Below are 16504 nucleotides of genomic sequence, written 5' to 3' on the forward strand. Positions count from 1 at the left end.
GCGGCGGGGGCCACGCGGGACCGGGCCGGCAGCGGGGGGGGCGGTACGTGCCGAGCCGCACGGGGGGGGTGTCGGGCCCCCCCCCGCCCCTTGATTGAGCGCGTGGGATTACGCGCGCGCGGGATTACTCGCGCGTGGGCGCGCGGGCTCACGTGGGGGGGGGGGGGTGCGCGTGCGCGCTCACGCGCGTGCCGGTGTCCCCGTGCGTGTGCGTCCACGTCGGCTTCCGCTCGCCCGGGTGCTCGTGGGTGCGTTCACGCGGGCGTTCACGTGCGTGTTTCTGCGCGTGCCTGAGCGCACGAGGGCGTCCCGCGCTCCGGCCGCGTGCGTCCGCGGGCTCACGCGGGTTTCGGTGCCTGTGCCGCGCGCGCGCGCAGCCTGGCGCGCACACGGGTCGCGTTGGTGTTCGCGCGTGGCACGGCAGCCGCTGCGCGCGAGGGTGCGCGGGGCAGCGCCTCCGCGGAAGCGGGCGCCTGCGCTAGGTCATAGGGCGGGTGCGTGAGGGCACACTCGTGTGCACAGCCCTGCCCGTGCGCGTGTGTGCGAGCGGGGCCGTGTACACGCGTGTGCGGCGCTGCGCGCGCAGCGGCGCTCCGTGGGTGTCTGTGAGAGTGCGCACAGCCGGCCCGGCCGGGCTTGCACGCGTGTGCGTGCGCGGGGCTCTGAACACGCATGCCGTGGACGTGCGGGTGCCTGGGGTGTGTATGTGTGTGGGTGCGTGTCCCCACGCCGGCCGTGCCCCCCCCCCGCCCGGTGTCGGGGTACCCCGGGGGCGCTGCCGCGGGGCGCAGCGCGGAGCCTGCCCCCGTGGGAGTGGGGGGACCCCCCCCCCGCCCCGGCCCCCGCCCCCGCCGCCCGGCCGCGGCCCCCCCGCAGCCCCCCCGGCCGCCGCGCATCACCTGAAACCGCCGCGGTGTCGGGTTCGCGCTGGCGGCGCCGGGCCCCGCCGGGGGGTCACGGCCAGCCCGGGGCGCAGGCGATGCCCCCCGGGGAGGGGGACACGGGGGGACACCGGCTCGCATCACCGGGTTGAGCGGGGGGGGACACGACACCCCCCCTCCCCTGGCCGTGCCTCAGTTTCCCCTGTGTGCCCCCGCGATGCTCCGCGCTAAGGGAAGGGCTCGGGGGGGGGGGGCACCACGTCCCTCGCCCCACGCAGCCCCGCGGGGGGACGCGGCCCCCCGACCCCCCCCCACGCCGTGCCCAGGTTGGGGGCGGGAGCCCTGTGTGTGTGTCCCCCCCTCCAGCTGCAAGGCCGGCCCTGGCCGCTCGTGATTGACAGCTCCCGCGCCCCATGGCCGCGCCGGTCCCGCAGGGGCAGCCAATCCCCGCGGGCGGGGGGGCAGGAGGCGGCGCTGCCCCCCCCCGGCCTCTCCATCCCCCCCGCGCTGCCGGGTGTCTCTTTCGCAGGTGGCATCATGGGGACAGGTGAGGAGGGCACAGGGCGAGGGGGAGGGACGGCGGTAGGGGGGTCCCCAGCGCCCTTTCGGGGAGGGGGCAGCGCCGGCTGATGCTGGGGGGGAGGCAGCGGGGGTCGCCGTGGGGGGCTGGCAGGCGGCGGGGACACCGGCGCGTCCCCCTGGCCGGGGCTATCACTTATTTATTGAGGTCAGGTGGGGGACGGAGTCGGGGGGGGGGGCCATGGGGTGGCGTTTCACCCACGCCTGGAAAATCCCCGCGGGAACTGCCCCGGGGGGCAGCGGGCCGATCCCCTGCCCCATGGCAGCTCCCGGCGGTGTAAATCCGGAGGGGCTCCGGAGAGGGTGGGGAGGGCGTCCCCCCCGCCCCGCTCCTGCTGCAAAGCCTCCCCGGGGGGGGTCAGGCCCTGCTCTCCGGCGTATCCCCTCTCCGGAGACTTTCCGAATTTAGGCCGCCAGGTGAAGCCCCTTTGCACCCCCTATTCCAGATTTACGCTACCAGCTAAAGCCCCTTTGCACCCCCTATTCCGGATTTACGCTGCTAAGCAAAGCCCCTTTGCAGCCCAGCATCCTTGCCCCAGGGCAGGGCAGCCTGTGCCTGCCACCCCCCAGGATGGTACCCCTGAGCCCTGCAGCAGTTTGGCCCCCGGGACGCTATAGGACTGGAGGGGACAGGGCTGGAGAGGGGTCACGGAGCTCCTTGTCCCCCCAGGCTGTGCCGTGGCGTCCGGGACCTATCCTGCCAGCGCCGAGCACCCACGCCAGCTGGCCCCGGCATCGCGCTGCTAAGAGGGAGCGGTGCCCGAGCCCGGGCATGTGCTGCTGGACTATGCCATGTCCCCCCCCGGCCGGCGGGCAGCCCCGGCCCCGTGAGGACGCGGCCAGCCCCGAGCCGGACGCCGGGACGCCGGGGTGCCCAGCGCCGCCATGGCCCAGGGCTGGGACGCGACACTGTCGGGGATGACGACGGGCAGCCGGTCGCGGAGCTCCAGCAGCGAGGCCAGCCTGGCTCCCCGCTTCCTCCTCAGCAAGCAGAGCCGCCTGCTCAACGGGACCACCCGGGGCAGCCGCGCTGCCTCCCCCATGGGCCGCGTCATCCTCATCAATGCCCCCATCGAAGGTGTGTGGGGTGTCCCCCCCAAACCCTCTGCCCACCTGCACGGCCGGGAGGCCTAGACCCCTGGGTTCCCTGGGTCTGGGGGCAGGGAGAGTTGTCCTGGGACTGGGGACATCCCCAGCAAGAGAGACACCCCCCGGGGTTGCTCGCACCCAGCTTGGGTGACATGTCCTGTCCCCTGTCCCCACAGCCAGCAGCAACGAGAGCGACATCATCAACGCCATCACGGTGGAGAAGAGCGTGGATGGCAAGCTGGGCTTCAGCGTCCGCGGCGGCTCCGAGCATGGGCTGGGCATCTTCGTCAGCAAAGTGGAGGAGGGCAGTGCTGCCGGTAAGTGGAACAGGGCGAGAGACACTGGTGGGGACAGGCACGTGCCAGCAAGACCCTCTCGGGGAGCTCCCAGTGACATGGTGCTGCAGCAATGATGCCACCCTTCGTGGTGGGCAAGCTGCCATTGCTCCCTGCCGCCTCTGGCCGTGGGGTTTTCAGGCTTCTCACAGAGAAGGGCAGGGAACAGGAGTGGGCAGCCCCGTGTTGATGGCTCTGAGCTCCATCTCCAAGCCACAGCGAGGTGACAAGCTCCCTATGCCTGCCACAGCCTCGGTATGATTGCCAGGCATCCCCATCTCTGTTCCCATGGGGTTTGGATCAGGCTGGGACACATTTAGGGAGAGGATGCCAAGCAAGGGCATCGGTGCCAGGTCAGGTGCCCAGCTGAGCCGTGTGCCCCTTGCAGAGCAGGCCGGGCTGTGTGTTGGTGACAAGATCACGGAGGTGAACAGCGTGAGCCTGGAGAACATCACCATGAGCAGCGCTGTCAAGGTCCTCACTGGCAACAACCGCCTCCGCATGGTGGTCCGGCGGATGGGCCGTGTGCCAGGCATCAAGTTCTCCAAGGAGAAGACGGCATGGTGAGCAGGGCATCTCCCATGCCGGCACCCCAGAGCCCAACGCCATGGAGGGCATGGTGGGGAGGCTTGGTGGGGGATGCTGGGGGACAGGGTGGGGGGACATTGGAGGTCTCTGACAAAGGTGGGGAGAGCGCAGGGTGGGAGACAGGATGGGATAGGCAGGTCCGGATGCTCCACCAGGGAGGGTGGGTGCAACCCCCATCCTCAACATCCCCCATCCCCATCACTCTCCTCCGCTGGGTGACACCAATGGCCCCATCCAGTTGGAGGACGAGAGCTGGACCCCCGAGCTCACCCCAACACTGTGCCCACGCTCCAGGGTGGACGTGGTGAACAGACGCCTGGTGGTGGAGAAAAGCGGCTCGACGCCATCGGAAAGCGGCTCCGAGGATGGGCTGCGGCGCATCGTCCACCTCTACACCACCTCCGACGACTACTGCCTGGGCTTCAACATCCGCGGCGGCAGGGAGTTCGGCCTCGGCATCTACGTCTCCAAGTACGGCCACCCCGGGAGGCACGAGGGGGATGCGGCACCCTGATCCCTGCTGTGCCCAGGCTGGGACTCAGCCTCCCCTCCCTGGCTGAGCTCCCCACCCTCATAAGACTGTGGGCATCACCACTGTGGGTGCTGGGGCACAGGGCCACCTGGGCAGAGGTGTGGGGCGGGAGCAGGGCTCTGGCGAGGGCTCAGCCCCATCCTGCCCCCCACTGCTGCTCTAGGGTGGACCCCGGGGGGCTGGCAGAGCAGAATGGCATTCGGGTGGGAGACCAAGTCCTTGCAGCCAACGGAGTCAAGTTTGAAGACATAAGCCATAGCAAGGCAGTGGAGGTGCTCAAGGGGCAGACCCACATCATGCTAACCATCAAGGTACCTGTACACAGCCCTGCGGGACCCCCAGCTGGGGTGGGGGGGTCGGCGTGTCCCTGTGCTGGCGCTGCCCCAGCTCCGTCTGGCGCCTGTGGGGCTGATGCAGCTGCTGGCTGGTTGGGTTTCAGGCAGGTGGAAGGGGGGGGATGCATTATTCATGGCTGGCACCGGATCGGGTTCGCTCAGGGCGGCCGGTGTGCGCTGACCCCCTCGTCCTCTCCCCCTGTGCCTAGGAGACGGGCCGGTTCCCTGCCTACAAGGAGTTGGTGGCCGAGTACTGCTGGCTCAGTCGCTGTAAGGGCAGTGCCGTGTGGGTCCGGGCAGGGACACCGGGCTGGGGCGCGGCAGCGCTGGGACCCCCATGCAAGCGTTGTTTGGCTGCCGTGGGGAGGGAGAAGGTCCACATGCTATGGGGTGCCATGGCCTTGGAGGGGGTGTGAAGCTCCCTGTGCCACGGTTAGCATCCCCACGGTCCTCATGGGCTTGCAGTGTCCCACTTGTCCCCCATCCCTGGGGGAAGACATGAAGAGCCCCATGCCGTGGCCAGCAGCCCTGTGGTCCCTGTGATCCTGCAAGGTCCTACGTGTCCCCATCCTCGGAGGGGACATCAAGATTACTAATGCAATGGCCAGCAGCCCGCTGGTCCCCACAACCCTGTGGGACCCCACACGTCCCTTGAAGGGGACACAGAGCTCCCCAAGTGTTCACCAGCAGCCCTGCAGTCTCCATGGCCCTATGGGTCCCCGCATGTCCCCTGTCCTCAGGGATGATGTGGAGCTCCCCCTGGTCCCACAGTGTGTCACCCTGTGTCCCCGCTGTGCTTTTGCAGTGACCAACGGGCAGCTGCAGCAGCTGTCTCAGGCCTCGGAGACCAGCTCCTCCATCTCCTCCTACTCCTCGGGGCCAGCGCCGGGAGCAGTGAATGGGCTGGCGACAGCCAGTCCGGGGCCCCCGGCTCGCACCGTGGATGTGGCCATCTCCACGGAGGACGGGCCACGGCGAGGCTGGGTGCGGGAGCGTGCCGAGCGAGCCATGCAGACCGAGCCAGCCGCCGAGGGGCTGCCAGAGACACGGCGCACGGTGCGGCCCCCCGAGCTGCTGCGGGACACGGCCATCCGGGGCCAGGGTGCCCGTGAGCCCCCCGGCACCCACCCACGCCGGACCTTCACCCACTCGCCCAAGACGGCGCTGCTGCTGGCACTGAGCCGGCCCCGGCAGCCCATCACGCGCTCCCAGAGTGACCTCACTGTCGCCGGTAGGCACTGGGGCACGGCCCCACATGTGGGACTCAGCCCTGGCTGGGGTCCCCCTCCAACTCTGCACCCCCAGCCCTGGGAGTCCCACAGCTCAGCCCCTGCGCCACGTGGAGCCTGTCCCCCGCTCAAGCATCCTATAGCTCCTGACCCACACAGATACTTGGTCCCTGCTCCTTGGCATCCTATAGCCAAGTCCCTGGCCCCTACCCTGGCACCCTATAGCCCCCAGCCCATATGGACCCCTGGCCGCCAGCCGTGGGCATCCTATAGCCCTGTGTTGCCCCAGCCCTGTTCCTGGGGCTTGCTGGGCACCACAAAGCCCAGCCCCATGGACCCTGGAGACCCAACTGCACCCCACAGCAGGACTCTCTTCCAGTCAGTGCTCCCCAGTAGCCCCTCCAACACCCCCCAAGTTCCCTGCCCCCAAAACCATTTGGGGTGGCATCCCCTGACCCCTCCACTGCAACCCCCCTCTCTGTCCCAGAGGAGAAGCGGAAGAAGGAGAAGCCAGAGGGACAAGGGGCACAGGGGGCCCCCCCAGGGCTGCACCGCTCCAAGACCCTCGTCAACCTCTTCTTCAAGGGGGGCCGTGCCACCAGCCAGAGCTGGGCCCCCACCAGCCAGAGCTGGGCCCCCCCCAGCCAGGACCCCCCCGCCTCCGACCGCCGGGCACGCGCCAAGTCCCTGGGGCGCCCTGACGGGGACAGAGGTACTGGACTGGGGGACAGGGCAGAGCGGGACCCAACCTGGGACTGGTCTCCCCCTTCTATGGGCACCACAGTTCTGTTGTGGCATCCCTGGCATGGAGCAGGGCATGGGGAGGGGGTCCCAGGCATGCAATTTTGGTGATAGGCAGCAATGCCACTGCCCCCCTCCCCAAGCGCTCACCCCTCTCCATCTCCCTTGCAGTAGGCGCTGTGCAGAAGTTTGTCATCCGGAGCCTGAAGCGGGGTAACGGGGGTGCCCGTGTGCCTGGGGGGGGTGCTGTGGGGCAGGCTCTGCATGCACCTGGCCCTGCACTGCATGTGTCTGTCCAACTCTGGCTTGGAGCGAGCTGTTGGGGGCGGGGGGGGGGTTGTGGGGTGCCCAGGGTGGTCCCTGCCCCACGCTGGCCACCTTCCCTTTGCTCTGCCCCCCAGAGAAAAGCCGGCGTGCCAGCATCCTTGGCCCCACGGGCATCGCCGCCCTGCAGCCCAACGGCAGTGACCCCGAGGCCCGGCTCCCGCACATCCAGGACACCGCTGCTCGTCTTCTCAGCCCCGACGAGGTGACGGCTGTGCTCCGCCACTGCTCCCGGGTACGGTGCCGCAGGCAGAGTGCAGGCAGGGTGCAGACAGGGCAGTGCCGGCACCCTGGGCTCATCCCTGGGCAGCTCCTGCATGCCGGGGAGCACTGTGATCAGTGCTACGTGCCCATGTTAAGCTCTGGGAGGTAAACTGAGGCACGGGGGGGCACCCATCTGCTGATGCCCCTCTTGCGCCTGCAGTACCTGCACGAGGGCAGTGTGGAGGATTTGGTGCGGCCACTTCTGGCCATCCTGGACCGGCCTGAGAAGGTCCTACTGCTGCGGGATGTGAGGTGAGTGGTGCTGGCAGGTACCCCAGGGTACTCTGATACCACCCAGCTGGGTGGGATGGAGCCTGAGCCTCACATATGCTCTTCATCCCTGATCACGCTCCATCCCAGAGGCTGCCACAACCTGTCCCCCCTCTTTGCCCTGGCAGGAGCGTGGTGGCCCCCACAGACCTGGGCCGGTTCGACAGCATGGTGATGCCCCTCGAGCTGGAAGCCTTTGATGCCCTGAAGAGCCGCTCAGGTAGAGCCTGGCCCCACAGGGACCTTGGCTGGGGGCAGGTAACAGCCAGGGGTGGGTACAGTTCGGGGGGGTGACTGGTGGCTCTCCCTGACTGCAGTGCGTTCACCTGCCCTCCGCCCGGCCCACCACGACGTTCCCCCCAAGAGACACCTCATCACACCAGTGCCTGGTGAGTGTCACCCCATGGGGTCTGCCTAGCTGCCCTGTGGTGGGAGGTGCAGGGTGGAGGGGGTACGGGGGCAATTTGGGGGAGAAGAAAGGGAGTGGGGATGCCTGGGTGCAGGGGGTCCCAGGGGAGAGGGCATCTGGTGTCCCTGGGTGCTGGGAAGTCCTGGAATAGCAGGATCTGTGGGTCCTGGGTGCCAGGGGGTCTTGGGGAGGAGGACCTGGAGTTCATGGAGAGAGCTGGGGTGCCTGAGGGTCCAGAGCGGGGAGCTGGGGTGGCAGAATGTCCCTGGAGGAGGAAGATCTGGGGCCCTTGGTTCTGAGAGGGTCCCTAGGTAGCAGAGGTCCCAGGGCTTTGGGGTCCCCAAGGGATGCCTGGGTGGCAGGAGTCCCAGGGCGTGAGGCTGTGGGGTCCTGGGGGGATCCTTGAATGGCAGGGCTCCAAGGAGTGGGGCTGTGGGGTCCTGGGGCGTCCCTGTGTGGCAGGGCTCCAAGATGTGGGGCTGTGTGGTCCCGAGGAGATCCATGGGTGGCAGGGGTCACAGGGAGTGGGGCTGTGGGATTCTTGTGTGGCAGGGGTCCAAGGAGTGGGGCTGTGGGGTCCTGGGGATCCATGGGTGGCAGGGGTCCCAGAAAGCAGGGCTGTGGGGTCCTGGGGGGATCCCTGAGCCCCTCTCGTTGCAGACTATCGCGGCGGGTTCCTGCTGAAGCCAGTGGGGGCTCCAGAGCTGGAGGAAGCCAGGGGGCTGCAGGCGAGCCTGGCCCGGCCACGGGCCTCCGCCAGCCCCCGCCGTCTTCACCCCCGCACCTACACCCCGCTCCCCGACGTGCCAGTGGACGCCTATGCCTGCGCCAGCCGCCCCCTGCCCGCCGCTGGCCCCCGGCCCCCCAACTGGCTGCTGGCTGAGCCCCCCCCAGGCGAGGGGCACGGGGACTCGCGCAGCCCCTGGATCACCTGGCGCAAGGAGCCCCCCAGGACAGTGCCCAACAGAGGGGCTGAAGTGCTGGGGAAGCCCCATCGGGCACGGCCCCCCCTCGCACCTCTCTTTGGGGGGCCAGGGGGTGAGGCGGGGGCTGGGGTGGCCATCAATGGCCCTGAGGATGCTGTCAGGGAGGAAGAGGAGGAGGAGTATCGGCTGCTCACCGTCACCCTCTCCAAGCTGAAGCACTCGCTGGGTGGGTGGCACACGGTTGGGACCCCAGGGGTGGGGTGGGAACCCTCCTCCTGGCACCAGCATCACTGGGATGGGTGGCACCCCCTTGGCAATAGGCACCCCATTTAGGGGGCAAAACCTCGAGCACTCTTCCAAAACCAGAAGGGGAGGCGCTGCCCCTGCCCCAGTCCCTTGTCCATGTAGGACCTACAAAAACAGGGCAGGATGGAGGCACAGCAGTCCAAGGGAGGGAGTGCCCTGCCTGGGAGCGGGTGGGGGTCCCAGCATACCTGGGTGCAAGGGTCTCGTGGCTCCCTCGCAGGGATCAGCATCTCCGGTGGCATCGAGTCAAGGGCGCAGCCGGTGGTGAAGATCGAGAAGATCTTCCCTGGGGGAGCCGCCTTCCTCAGTGGCATCCTCAAGGTACAGGGGTACCCAGCACACACTGGGGGGTGGGCAGGCATCCAGACACCCCCATCCCACATTGCTGCTGGGTGCTGGCAGTCTCCTGGCACCCCAAAAGCAGCTGCACTTCACCCCGCTGCCTTCCTTCTCCTGGGCCAGGCTGGGCAGGAGCTGGTGTCAGTGGACGGGGAGAGCCTGCAGAACGTCACCCACCAACGGGCTGTGGACATCATCCGCCAGGCCTACCGCAACAAAGCCAAGGAGCCCATGGAGCTGGTGGTGCGGGTGCCTGGAGCCCCCCCGGAGTGATGCTGCACTACCCCCTTCGAGGAGCCATCCTGTGCTCGAGCCGCCAGATGGCTCATTCCTGCACCAAGCTGTGGCCGGTCTCTGCACAGTCAGAGGGTGTGAGAGCCAGACCCACCCCACGGGCATGGAGGAGCTGCCCACAGCAGGACCCAAGGGGGGGCACCACTGGCAACGTGGGAGGACAAGCAGCCCCTGACCCTGCTCCAGACACACAGACGCAGCCCTGAAAAAAACACAGCCAGGGGCTTGTTTTTAATCAGCGTTTCCGAGTGGTACACGGGCGAGCCAGGCTCTGGGAACAGGACACGACCGAAATAAAGTACAAAAATCCCCCGTGGAGCCGGGGGCGACCAAGCCAGAGCTGGGCACAGCCAGGCTTCTCCTTTGGTTTGACCTCTCTGGGTGCCCAGCTGGGCCCCCCACCTCTGCCCACACTGGGGGTGTCCCCAGCGTGTCCCCAGCTTGCACGCCTGCACCGTGCCCCTCTCCCCTGGCAAGGTGGGCATCACAGGGGCATGGGTCAGGCTTTTTCTGGGGGGGGTGGAAACAGAGGGATGCTGGGCACAAGGGCATGGGAAAGGCACTGAGGGCAAGCTGCCCCATGGCAGGGGTGAGGGGGGCACAGACAGGGTGTGAGCTGGGAGAGGGTGATATGTTTTGGTAGGTCCTATAAAAATAGAGTTATTTAAAATGGCACAGAAATGAATCCCCTGACAAACACACGGGGGGTGGCGGGGGAGGCTGGCATGGGCAGGGACAGGGCACACGCCATCCCCTCTGGTAGTGGCTGGGTGACAGTGCCAGCAAGGACGAGAGGGAGGGGACAGGCCAGCCCTCCCCTTGCCCAAGGTGACCCTGGCTGAAGCCAGTGCCGCTAATCCCCCTGGCACTAAGAGGATCAGCAGGAACCAGCTCTGGGCGGCCCTGAGGCTGGGACTCGGCACCCACCTGACCACACATCTCATGGGCCCCCCCATCTCATGGGCACCCCCCTGCTGCGGTAGGTGCTGTCACACCCTCACCTCAACACCTCCATGCTGGGGAGGGGGCAGTGCCTGCGGTCCTCTCTGCCCCCTCCCAGTGCCAGCGGTCTCTGCAGAGCTGGGGGAGGAGAGCAGGGATCCCCCACAGCCCCCAAAGTCCCAGGAGCTGGAGGCCCCCCCCGCCCTCTGAGCACAGGGTGAGGGCAGGCAGCATCTCAGATCTCGGTGGCTGTGATCTCCTCAAAGGGTGGGTTGGGGCCGGGGGGGTCGCAGGGCTCAGGCGGGGGGTCCTCGCCCTGGAGCCGGAGATGCTGGAGCCGCTGCTCGAGCCGCCGGTTGCGGCGGTACATCTGGATGTAGCTGTATTGCAGCTGCTTCTGGTAGCGGATGACCCGCTCCTTCTCGCCCTGCCACGTGCCGCGCTCCTGCTCGAAGGCGTCCCGCTGCTCCTGCCCACGCTGCCGCTCCAGGGCCACCTCCGCCCGCAGCCGCTCCAGCTGCCGCCGCAGGCCCGCGCCTCCCCGGGGCTCCTCGCCAGGTGGGGAGCACCCTTCGCCGGGCGGGGGGCACCCCTCGCTGGGTGGGGGGCATCGCCCGCGGGCAGCTTCCCGCAGCCCCGCCACCTCCTGCTCGAGCCGGCCGGCTTTGGCGCGGAAGAGGTCAGCCTCGCTCTTGCGGCGCTGCAGTTCGTTGGCGCAGACCTCCAGCTCCAGCGCCTTCAGGCGGGCAGCCTCCTGCAGCCCCTGCGCCCGCCGCTCGCCCGCCTGCAGCTGGGCCCGCGCCTCCCGCAGCTGGGCCCGCAGCCCCAGCAGCTCGGTGCCCCGCTGCGCCAGCTCCGCCTGTGCCTCCTTCAGCTGCTGCTTCAGCAGCGAGATCTCCCCTGACTTCTGGCACACCTGTGGGGACGACGGGGTTCAGGCGACAGCTGGGAACCCCTTCCCCCCCAGCCAGAGCTCGCACCCCCCGACTCGCTGTGGGGCGACTCACCTCCCACTTGGTCTCCTCCAGCCGGGGTGCCAGCTCGGTGCGCTCGCGTTGGAAGGAGGCGCAGCGACGCTCCAGCAGCTCCCGCTCCTGCAGCAGCTGGGCGAAGTCCTCCTGCAGCTGCTTCTTCTCCTGCTGCAGCTGCAGCACCTGGAGCTGCAAGACCTGCTGTCCCCGCTGCGCTGCCTGGGCCGCCTGCCGTGCCTGGGCCACACAGCGCTGTCGCAGCCCCTCCAGCTCCTGCTCGCAGCGCCGCTGCTTCTCCTCGTACACCTGGGGGACACACACACGCTCATGCTGGGCGGCACTCCCCTACTTCTGCCGCCCTCCGCAGTCTGCACACCTCTTGCCCACAGGGAGGGGGCAGCACATCGCCCCCCCGAAGGAGGAGGGGTCTGGGAGGGGTCTGATGTGGTGATGCCCCCCTCCTTGTGCCCCCATCCCTCTGCATGCTGGGCCCCCCATGTCAGCACCCCCAGAGCCTAGAGGTTTCCCCCAGCTTCCCCACCAGCAGTGAGAAGCCACAGGTCCCAGGCACATTCAAAAAAGGGCACCCCAAGATGAGGGACCCCACTCTGCACAGCTGGTCCCCAGGGCCACTCAAGGCTCCCCCAGGGACTATATAGGACTGCCCACCAGTGGGGAAAACCCCCATTTCCAGACCCACAGAAAAAAGTATCCCCATACAAGGGTATGTAGATGGTCCCCAAAGGGGGTCCCTGCCCCCCATCCTGGGGGGAATGCCCACACGAGGAGGGGGACAGGGACAGGACGGGGTGTACCTGGCAGATGGCCACCTCATTCTCGTCCAGGCTGTCGCGCAGGAGCCGCAGCTCAGCCTCCCTCTCCCGCAGCTTGTCCTCCAGCTCCCGCACCAGCATGGCCTCCTCGCCAGGCAGAGGCGAGCGCCCGCAGGAGCCGCTCTCCGAGGAGGGCCGGCCGCGGCCGCTCAGCGAGCCCGTGCTCTTGCTGGAGGACGAGCGCCCGCTGTCCGAGTTGGAGGGGCGGCAGCCCCCTGGGGGGTCGGTGGGACCATGGGGGGTGGCTGGCAGGGTGCCTGCCTCGGGGTGCTGGCTGCAGCCCGTGCTGTAGGTGGGCAGGCTGGAGAGGGAGTTGCGCCCCGAGTCCGAGAGGGTGCTGGTGCGGCAGCTCAGGGAGCCAGGCTTCTCGGCACCCAGCAGGTGGGTGAGGCTCACCTGGCTCTCCGAGAGCCCCGGGCGTGTACCTGGCTGGGTGCTCCGGAGCTTGGGCACCACTGGCTTGAAGGCCATGGGGCGGATCAGGGTCTTCTCCACGTTCTGCCGGAGGAAGAGAGGAGAGTGGGGACGGGGGGGACCCACCACCCTCCTGAGGGGCTGCCTAGGGCGATGATGGGGGTGTTCCCCCAGCCCCAAGGCCTTCGCACCCCAACAAGACAAGGGCCGGTCACTGCCCGCTCCATCCCCCCTCCATGGGGTGCCCAGGTGGGCTCCCACACCCCTGGCATGAAGGAGGGGACATCAAGGGCATGGGGACCACCACCTCCCCTGGGACACCAAAAATATGGCACGTGACATGTTCACATGCCTGGGCCAACAGCCCCAGCGTGGCACAAGGAGCAAAGCCAAGACCCCAGCACCCAACCACTCCACTGTCACCCCCTCCTCACCTCCTCCAGCTTGCCAGAGACAGGGATGAGCTTGGGGGGCGGCCCCCGGAGGTGATCGCTCGGGGCTCGGTCATCATGGGCCTCATCTGAGTCGCTGCAGGGACTGGTGGGAGAGGAGGCATCGAGCCAGTCGCCGCAGAAGCCCCGTTGGCGTAAGCGTGGGCAATGCTGGGCAGAGCCGCACGGGGCTCCTCAGGGGACGGGGGGTCCCGGAGCAGCCCCTCCTGCTTGCGGAAGGAGGCGATGGGGGGCTCCCCGTCGCAGGGCTGGCTGGGGCGGTCGTGGCGGGGCCGCCCGGGCAGGAGGCTGCCGACGCTGCCCATGGCGGCGGGGGGCGAGCGGGCGGCGGTGCGGAGCTGCGCGGCCCCCTCAGCGGCAGCCTCGAGGGGCACCGGCAGTGTCTGCACGATGGCCATGGCGGGGGGGCCCCCGGCGGGCAGGGGCACGCAGGCAGCCTGCAGGCAAGGGAGACAGGGCATCAGAGCTGCGGGCACCACCGGCCATGCCCCACCAGCTGCCAGCATCCCCAGGTGGGCACGGAGGCACTCCTGGACCCTCAGTCACTGTCCCCCCATGGGCACAGGCCAGCCCAAGAGGAAGCAGGCAGAGGGAGATGCCAAATGAAACAGAAAAAAACTAGGATTAGCCTGGGGGTGGCACCAGCACCCCCCAAGCCAGGCTCAGCACCCCAGTGGAACAGCCCAGGGCTGCCAGGGGCTGTGGGGTGCTGGTGGCACTGTGGGGCAGTGGCGATGCGGTCCTGCCCCCCGCCATGCCCCGGCATGACCCCGCCGCGGGAAGCATGCCAGGGCTGGAGGCAAATCCCGAGAGGCCTGTGGAGAGCCAGCTCTGGGCAGCCTGCCCGCCTGCCTGCCCCACAGCACTGCCTGCCCCACGGTGCCCACCAGCACAGTCCCCACAGAGATTGGGGGGCAGCCCCACACATCGGGGAAAGCCCCTTCCCCTGCCCCACAGCCCCCACCTCTCTGCCATGACCCCACAGAGGGTGCCCCTCCACCCCAACCATCCACAGCAGGGCGCAGGGTCCCCTGGAGAGGGCCAGCTGCCAGGCAGACGGGGTGGTCCAGGATGTGGGCACCAGGCTCCTTCCCAGCCCCAACACATGGGTGCCCCTCGTTCCCGCCCCACACACCCCCCTCCAGCCGGGGGGGGCGCTCTGCCAGTGCCCCACTGTGGCCCCCCCTGCCCCAACCCACGCCATACGCCCGCATGACGGGAGCCAGCCGATGGGCCAGATCCATCCCCCGCTGCCTCATCGCATCTCGCACATGGCTGCGGCTGGCACGGGGTGCGGGCGGGGGGGGGGCCGCTGCCCGCATGGTCTTGCCCGCTGAGCTGTCACCTGAAATCAATCTGCCTGCCAGCGCCCGGGGGGGCCAGGGGGGCAAGCAGGGGAGAGATGCTGGCGAGCCAACCCCCCCGCCGCTGTCACCCCCACCGGCACGTGCTGTCTCCGGGCACCATGACCTCACACCGTGCCCGTGACACCCCCGGCTGGGTGACCCCCCTCCAGCTCCGCTCACCTCGCCAGCCGCTGCCCATCCGTCCGGTCCACTTGGGCCCCCGCACCGCAAACACGGCTCTGTCAGCCCCTGAAGCAGGAAGGAGAAAAAGGAGGGGGTCAGGGCACCAAACGGCAGCAGGGGTCCCTGTGCCCCCCACAGGCCCCCCCTCCCCAAGAGCCCCCTAACCGGCAGGGCCAGGCAGGCAGTGCCAGCGTGGCACAGAGGGTGGCATGGGAGCCCAGGGGCGGGTACGCTGCTCCCAGCGCCCCGGGAGGGGTGGTGGGGACAACAGCCCCCTGTGGGGACCTTCCAGAAGGGCAGGAGCAGGGATCAGGGACCAGCCAGGGACACGGGACCCGCAAAGGGACATCTCGGGGCCCACCAGGTCTCAGTCAGCCAAGGCGCAGCACCCCAGCCCAGCAAAACTCCCCCGGGATGTGTGGGTCAGAGGGATGCCCCTGGGGACAGCCGCGTCCCTGCAGAGCCATGGAGGGGACACTGCCACCGCCGTGGCCCTGCGCTCAGTGGCTGGGCGGGGAGGTGGTGGGAAGGGACTCCATCTTCTCCCTCCCGCAAGCCCCCATGGCCGGCTGGGAGTGTCTCACTGCCACCCAAGAGGGGCAAGTAGCCGGGGAGGGGGTGGCCAGCCTGGCCAGCTGTCATTGCCCTGCAAAACCTCCCTCCAGCCACCCAGTAAAACCAGTCAGCAACTGGGGTGACGTCACCACCAGCCGCACTGGCTGGAGTGTGGTGAAGCCAGATCCCACTGTTCCGACCCCAAAACGGCAAGGGAAGACTCAGCCCCTGCTCGGTCAGACCCCCACCCTGAGCTGCTGGGTGTTTCGGGTCCCCTGGGACTCCCGTGCCTTGATGGCACCTCAGGGCCCCCCCAGGGCAGGGGGAAGCAGCCCCTCATCCCTCCCCGCACACCTGGCACGTGTGGGGTGGACACCCCCTCATGTCTAGCTGTGCCCTCCCCTAGTCCCCCAACATCCCCAGGCGACCTGGGTGGTGCTGCCCCCCTTCTCCACCCCACATCCCCTCGTGCCCTCCAACTCACCCCATACTGCCCTACTGAGCCCCACAGTGCTCAGCCTGCCAGACCCCATGGCACCCCTAAGTGCCCCATGGCACCCTTGGGCCCCTGCTGCCCCACAGCTCCCCCTAAGTGCCCTAAAACACCCTCAAAGTGCTCCACGGAGCCCTGAGGCCTGCACCGCCCCACAATACCCCAAAGTGCCCCAGGACACCCCTAAAGTGCCTCATAGAGCCCCTGGGCTTCTGCTTCCCCACAGCTCCACCAAACTGCCCCTAAAACACCCCTAAAGTGACCCACTGAGTGCCTGGGCCTCTGCTGGCCCACAGCTCCCCAAAGTGTCCCTAAAGCACCCCCAAAGTGTTCCAAAACACCCTCAAAGTGCCCCACGGCGCCCCTGCGCCTGCACTGCCCCACAGCTCCCCCAGAGTGCCCGTAAAGCACCCCCAAAGTGCCCCGCGACCCCCTAAATTGCCCCACAGAGCCCCTCGGCCTCTGCATCCCCAGGACACCCCCAAAGTGCACCTGAAACACCCCCAAAGCGTCCCACGGTGCCCCAGGGCCGCCGCTGCCCCCCAGAGCGCTCCGTGTCCCCCCCCAAAAGCGGCCCGCGGGGGCCCGGCCCCCCCAACACCCCAAGCGCCAGCAGCTCCCCCGAAGCGCCCCCAAAACACACCCACCCCCTCCCCCGAATAGCCCCCCGGGGCTCCCGCCCCTCGGCCGCCCCACGGCTCGCCCCCAGCGCCGCCGCAGCCCCCCCCGGCCCCCCCGGGCGCCCCTGGCCCCGGCCCCGCACTCACCGCGGCCCCGCTGCCGCCCTCCCGCGCCGCGCCGCGCCCCGCCGCCCCGCCCCGCGCCGGGCCACGCCCCCTCGGGGCAAAGCCACGCCCCTCACGAGACCACTCCT

The 16504-nt window shown here is 68.9% G+C and overlaps 2 protein-coding genes across 5 annotated transcripts; one reads left to right on the top strand and one right to left on the bottom strand.

The window, feature by feature from the left end:
• The first annotated feature begins 10 nt into the window (after positions 1 to 10).
• PDZD7 (PDZ domain containing 7) lies at positions 11 to 9777 on the top strand. Of its 4 annotated transcripts, none has more exons than XM_074831150.1 (17): positions 11 to 43; positions 2131 to 2538; positions 2726 to 2866; positions 3273 to 3447; positions 3767 to 3943; positions 4168 to 4315; positions 4549 to 4609; positions 5145 to 5570; positions 6056 to 6280; positions 6481 to 6522; positions 6711 to 6868; positions 7058 to 7149; positions 7296 to 7387; positions 7485 to 7556; positions 8237 to 8728; positions 9029 to 9129; positions 9271 to 9777. In XM_074831150.1, the coding sequence occupies exons 2-17, from the start codon at positions 2346 to 2348 to the stop codon at positions 9418 to 9420; spliced, it is 2745 nt and encodes a 914-aa protein (XP_074687251.1). In that variant the 5' UTR covers positions 11 to 43; positions 2131 to 2345; the 3' UTR covers positions 9421 to 9777. The 4 variants fall into 4 exon arrangements, with proteins under 4 accessions (XP_074687251.1, XP_074687252.1, XP_074687253.1 ...); XM_074831147.1 differs by lacking the exon at positions 11 to 43 and adding an exon at positions 86 to 1428; XM_074831151.1 differs by lacking the exons at positions 11 to 43; positions 6481 to 6522 and adding an exon at positions 85 to 1428.
• Positions 9644 to 16443, bottom strand: LZTS2 (leucine zipper tumor suppressor 2). Its single transcript, XM_074831153.1, is given in 7 exon segments — positions 9644 to 11299; positions 11391 to 11660; positions 12170 to 12685; positions 13036 to 13167; positions 13170 to 13490; positions 14580 to 14648; positions 16398 to 16443. Coding segments are annotated over 5 exon segments (1881 nt in total). The 5' UTR covers positions 13452 to 13490; positions 14580 to 14648; positions 16398 to 16443; the 3' UTR covers positions 9644 to 10618.
• Positions 16444 to 16504: the final 61 nt, after the last annotated feature.

The sequence above is a fragment of the Strix aluco genome, chromosome 7 (assembly GCF_031877795.1).
Source record: "Strix aluco isolate bStrAlu1 chromosome 7, bStrAlu1.hap1, whole genome shotgun sequence".
NCBI classification, from domain to species: Eukaryota; Metazoa; Chordata; class Aves; order Strigiformes; family Strigidae; genus Strix; species Strix aluco.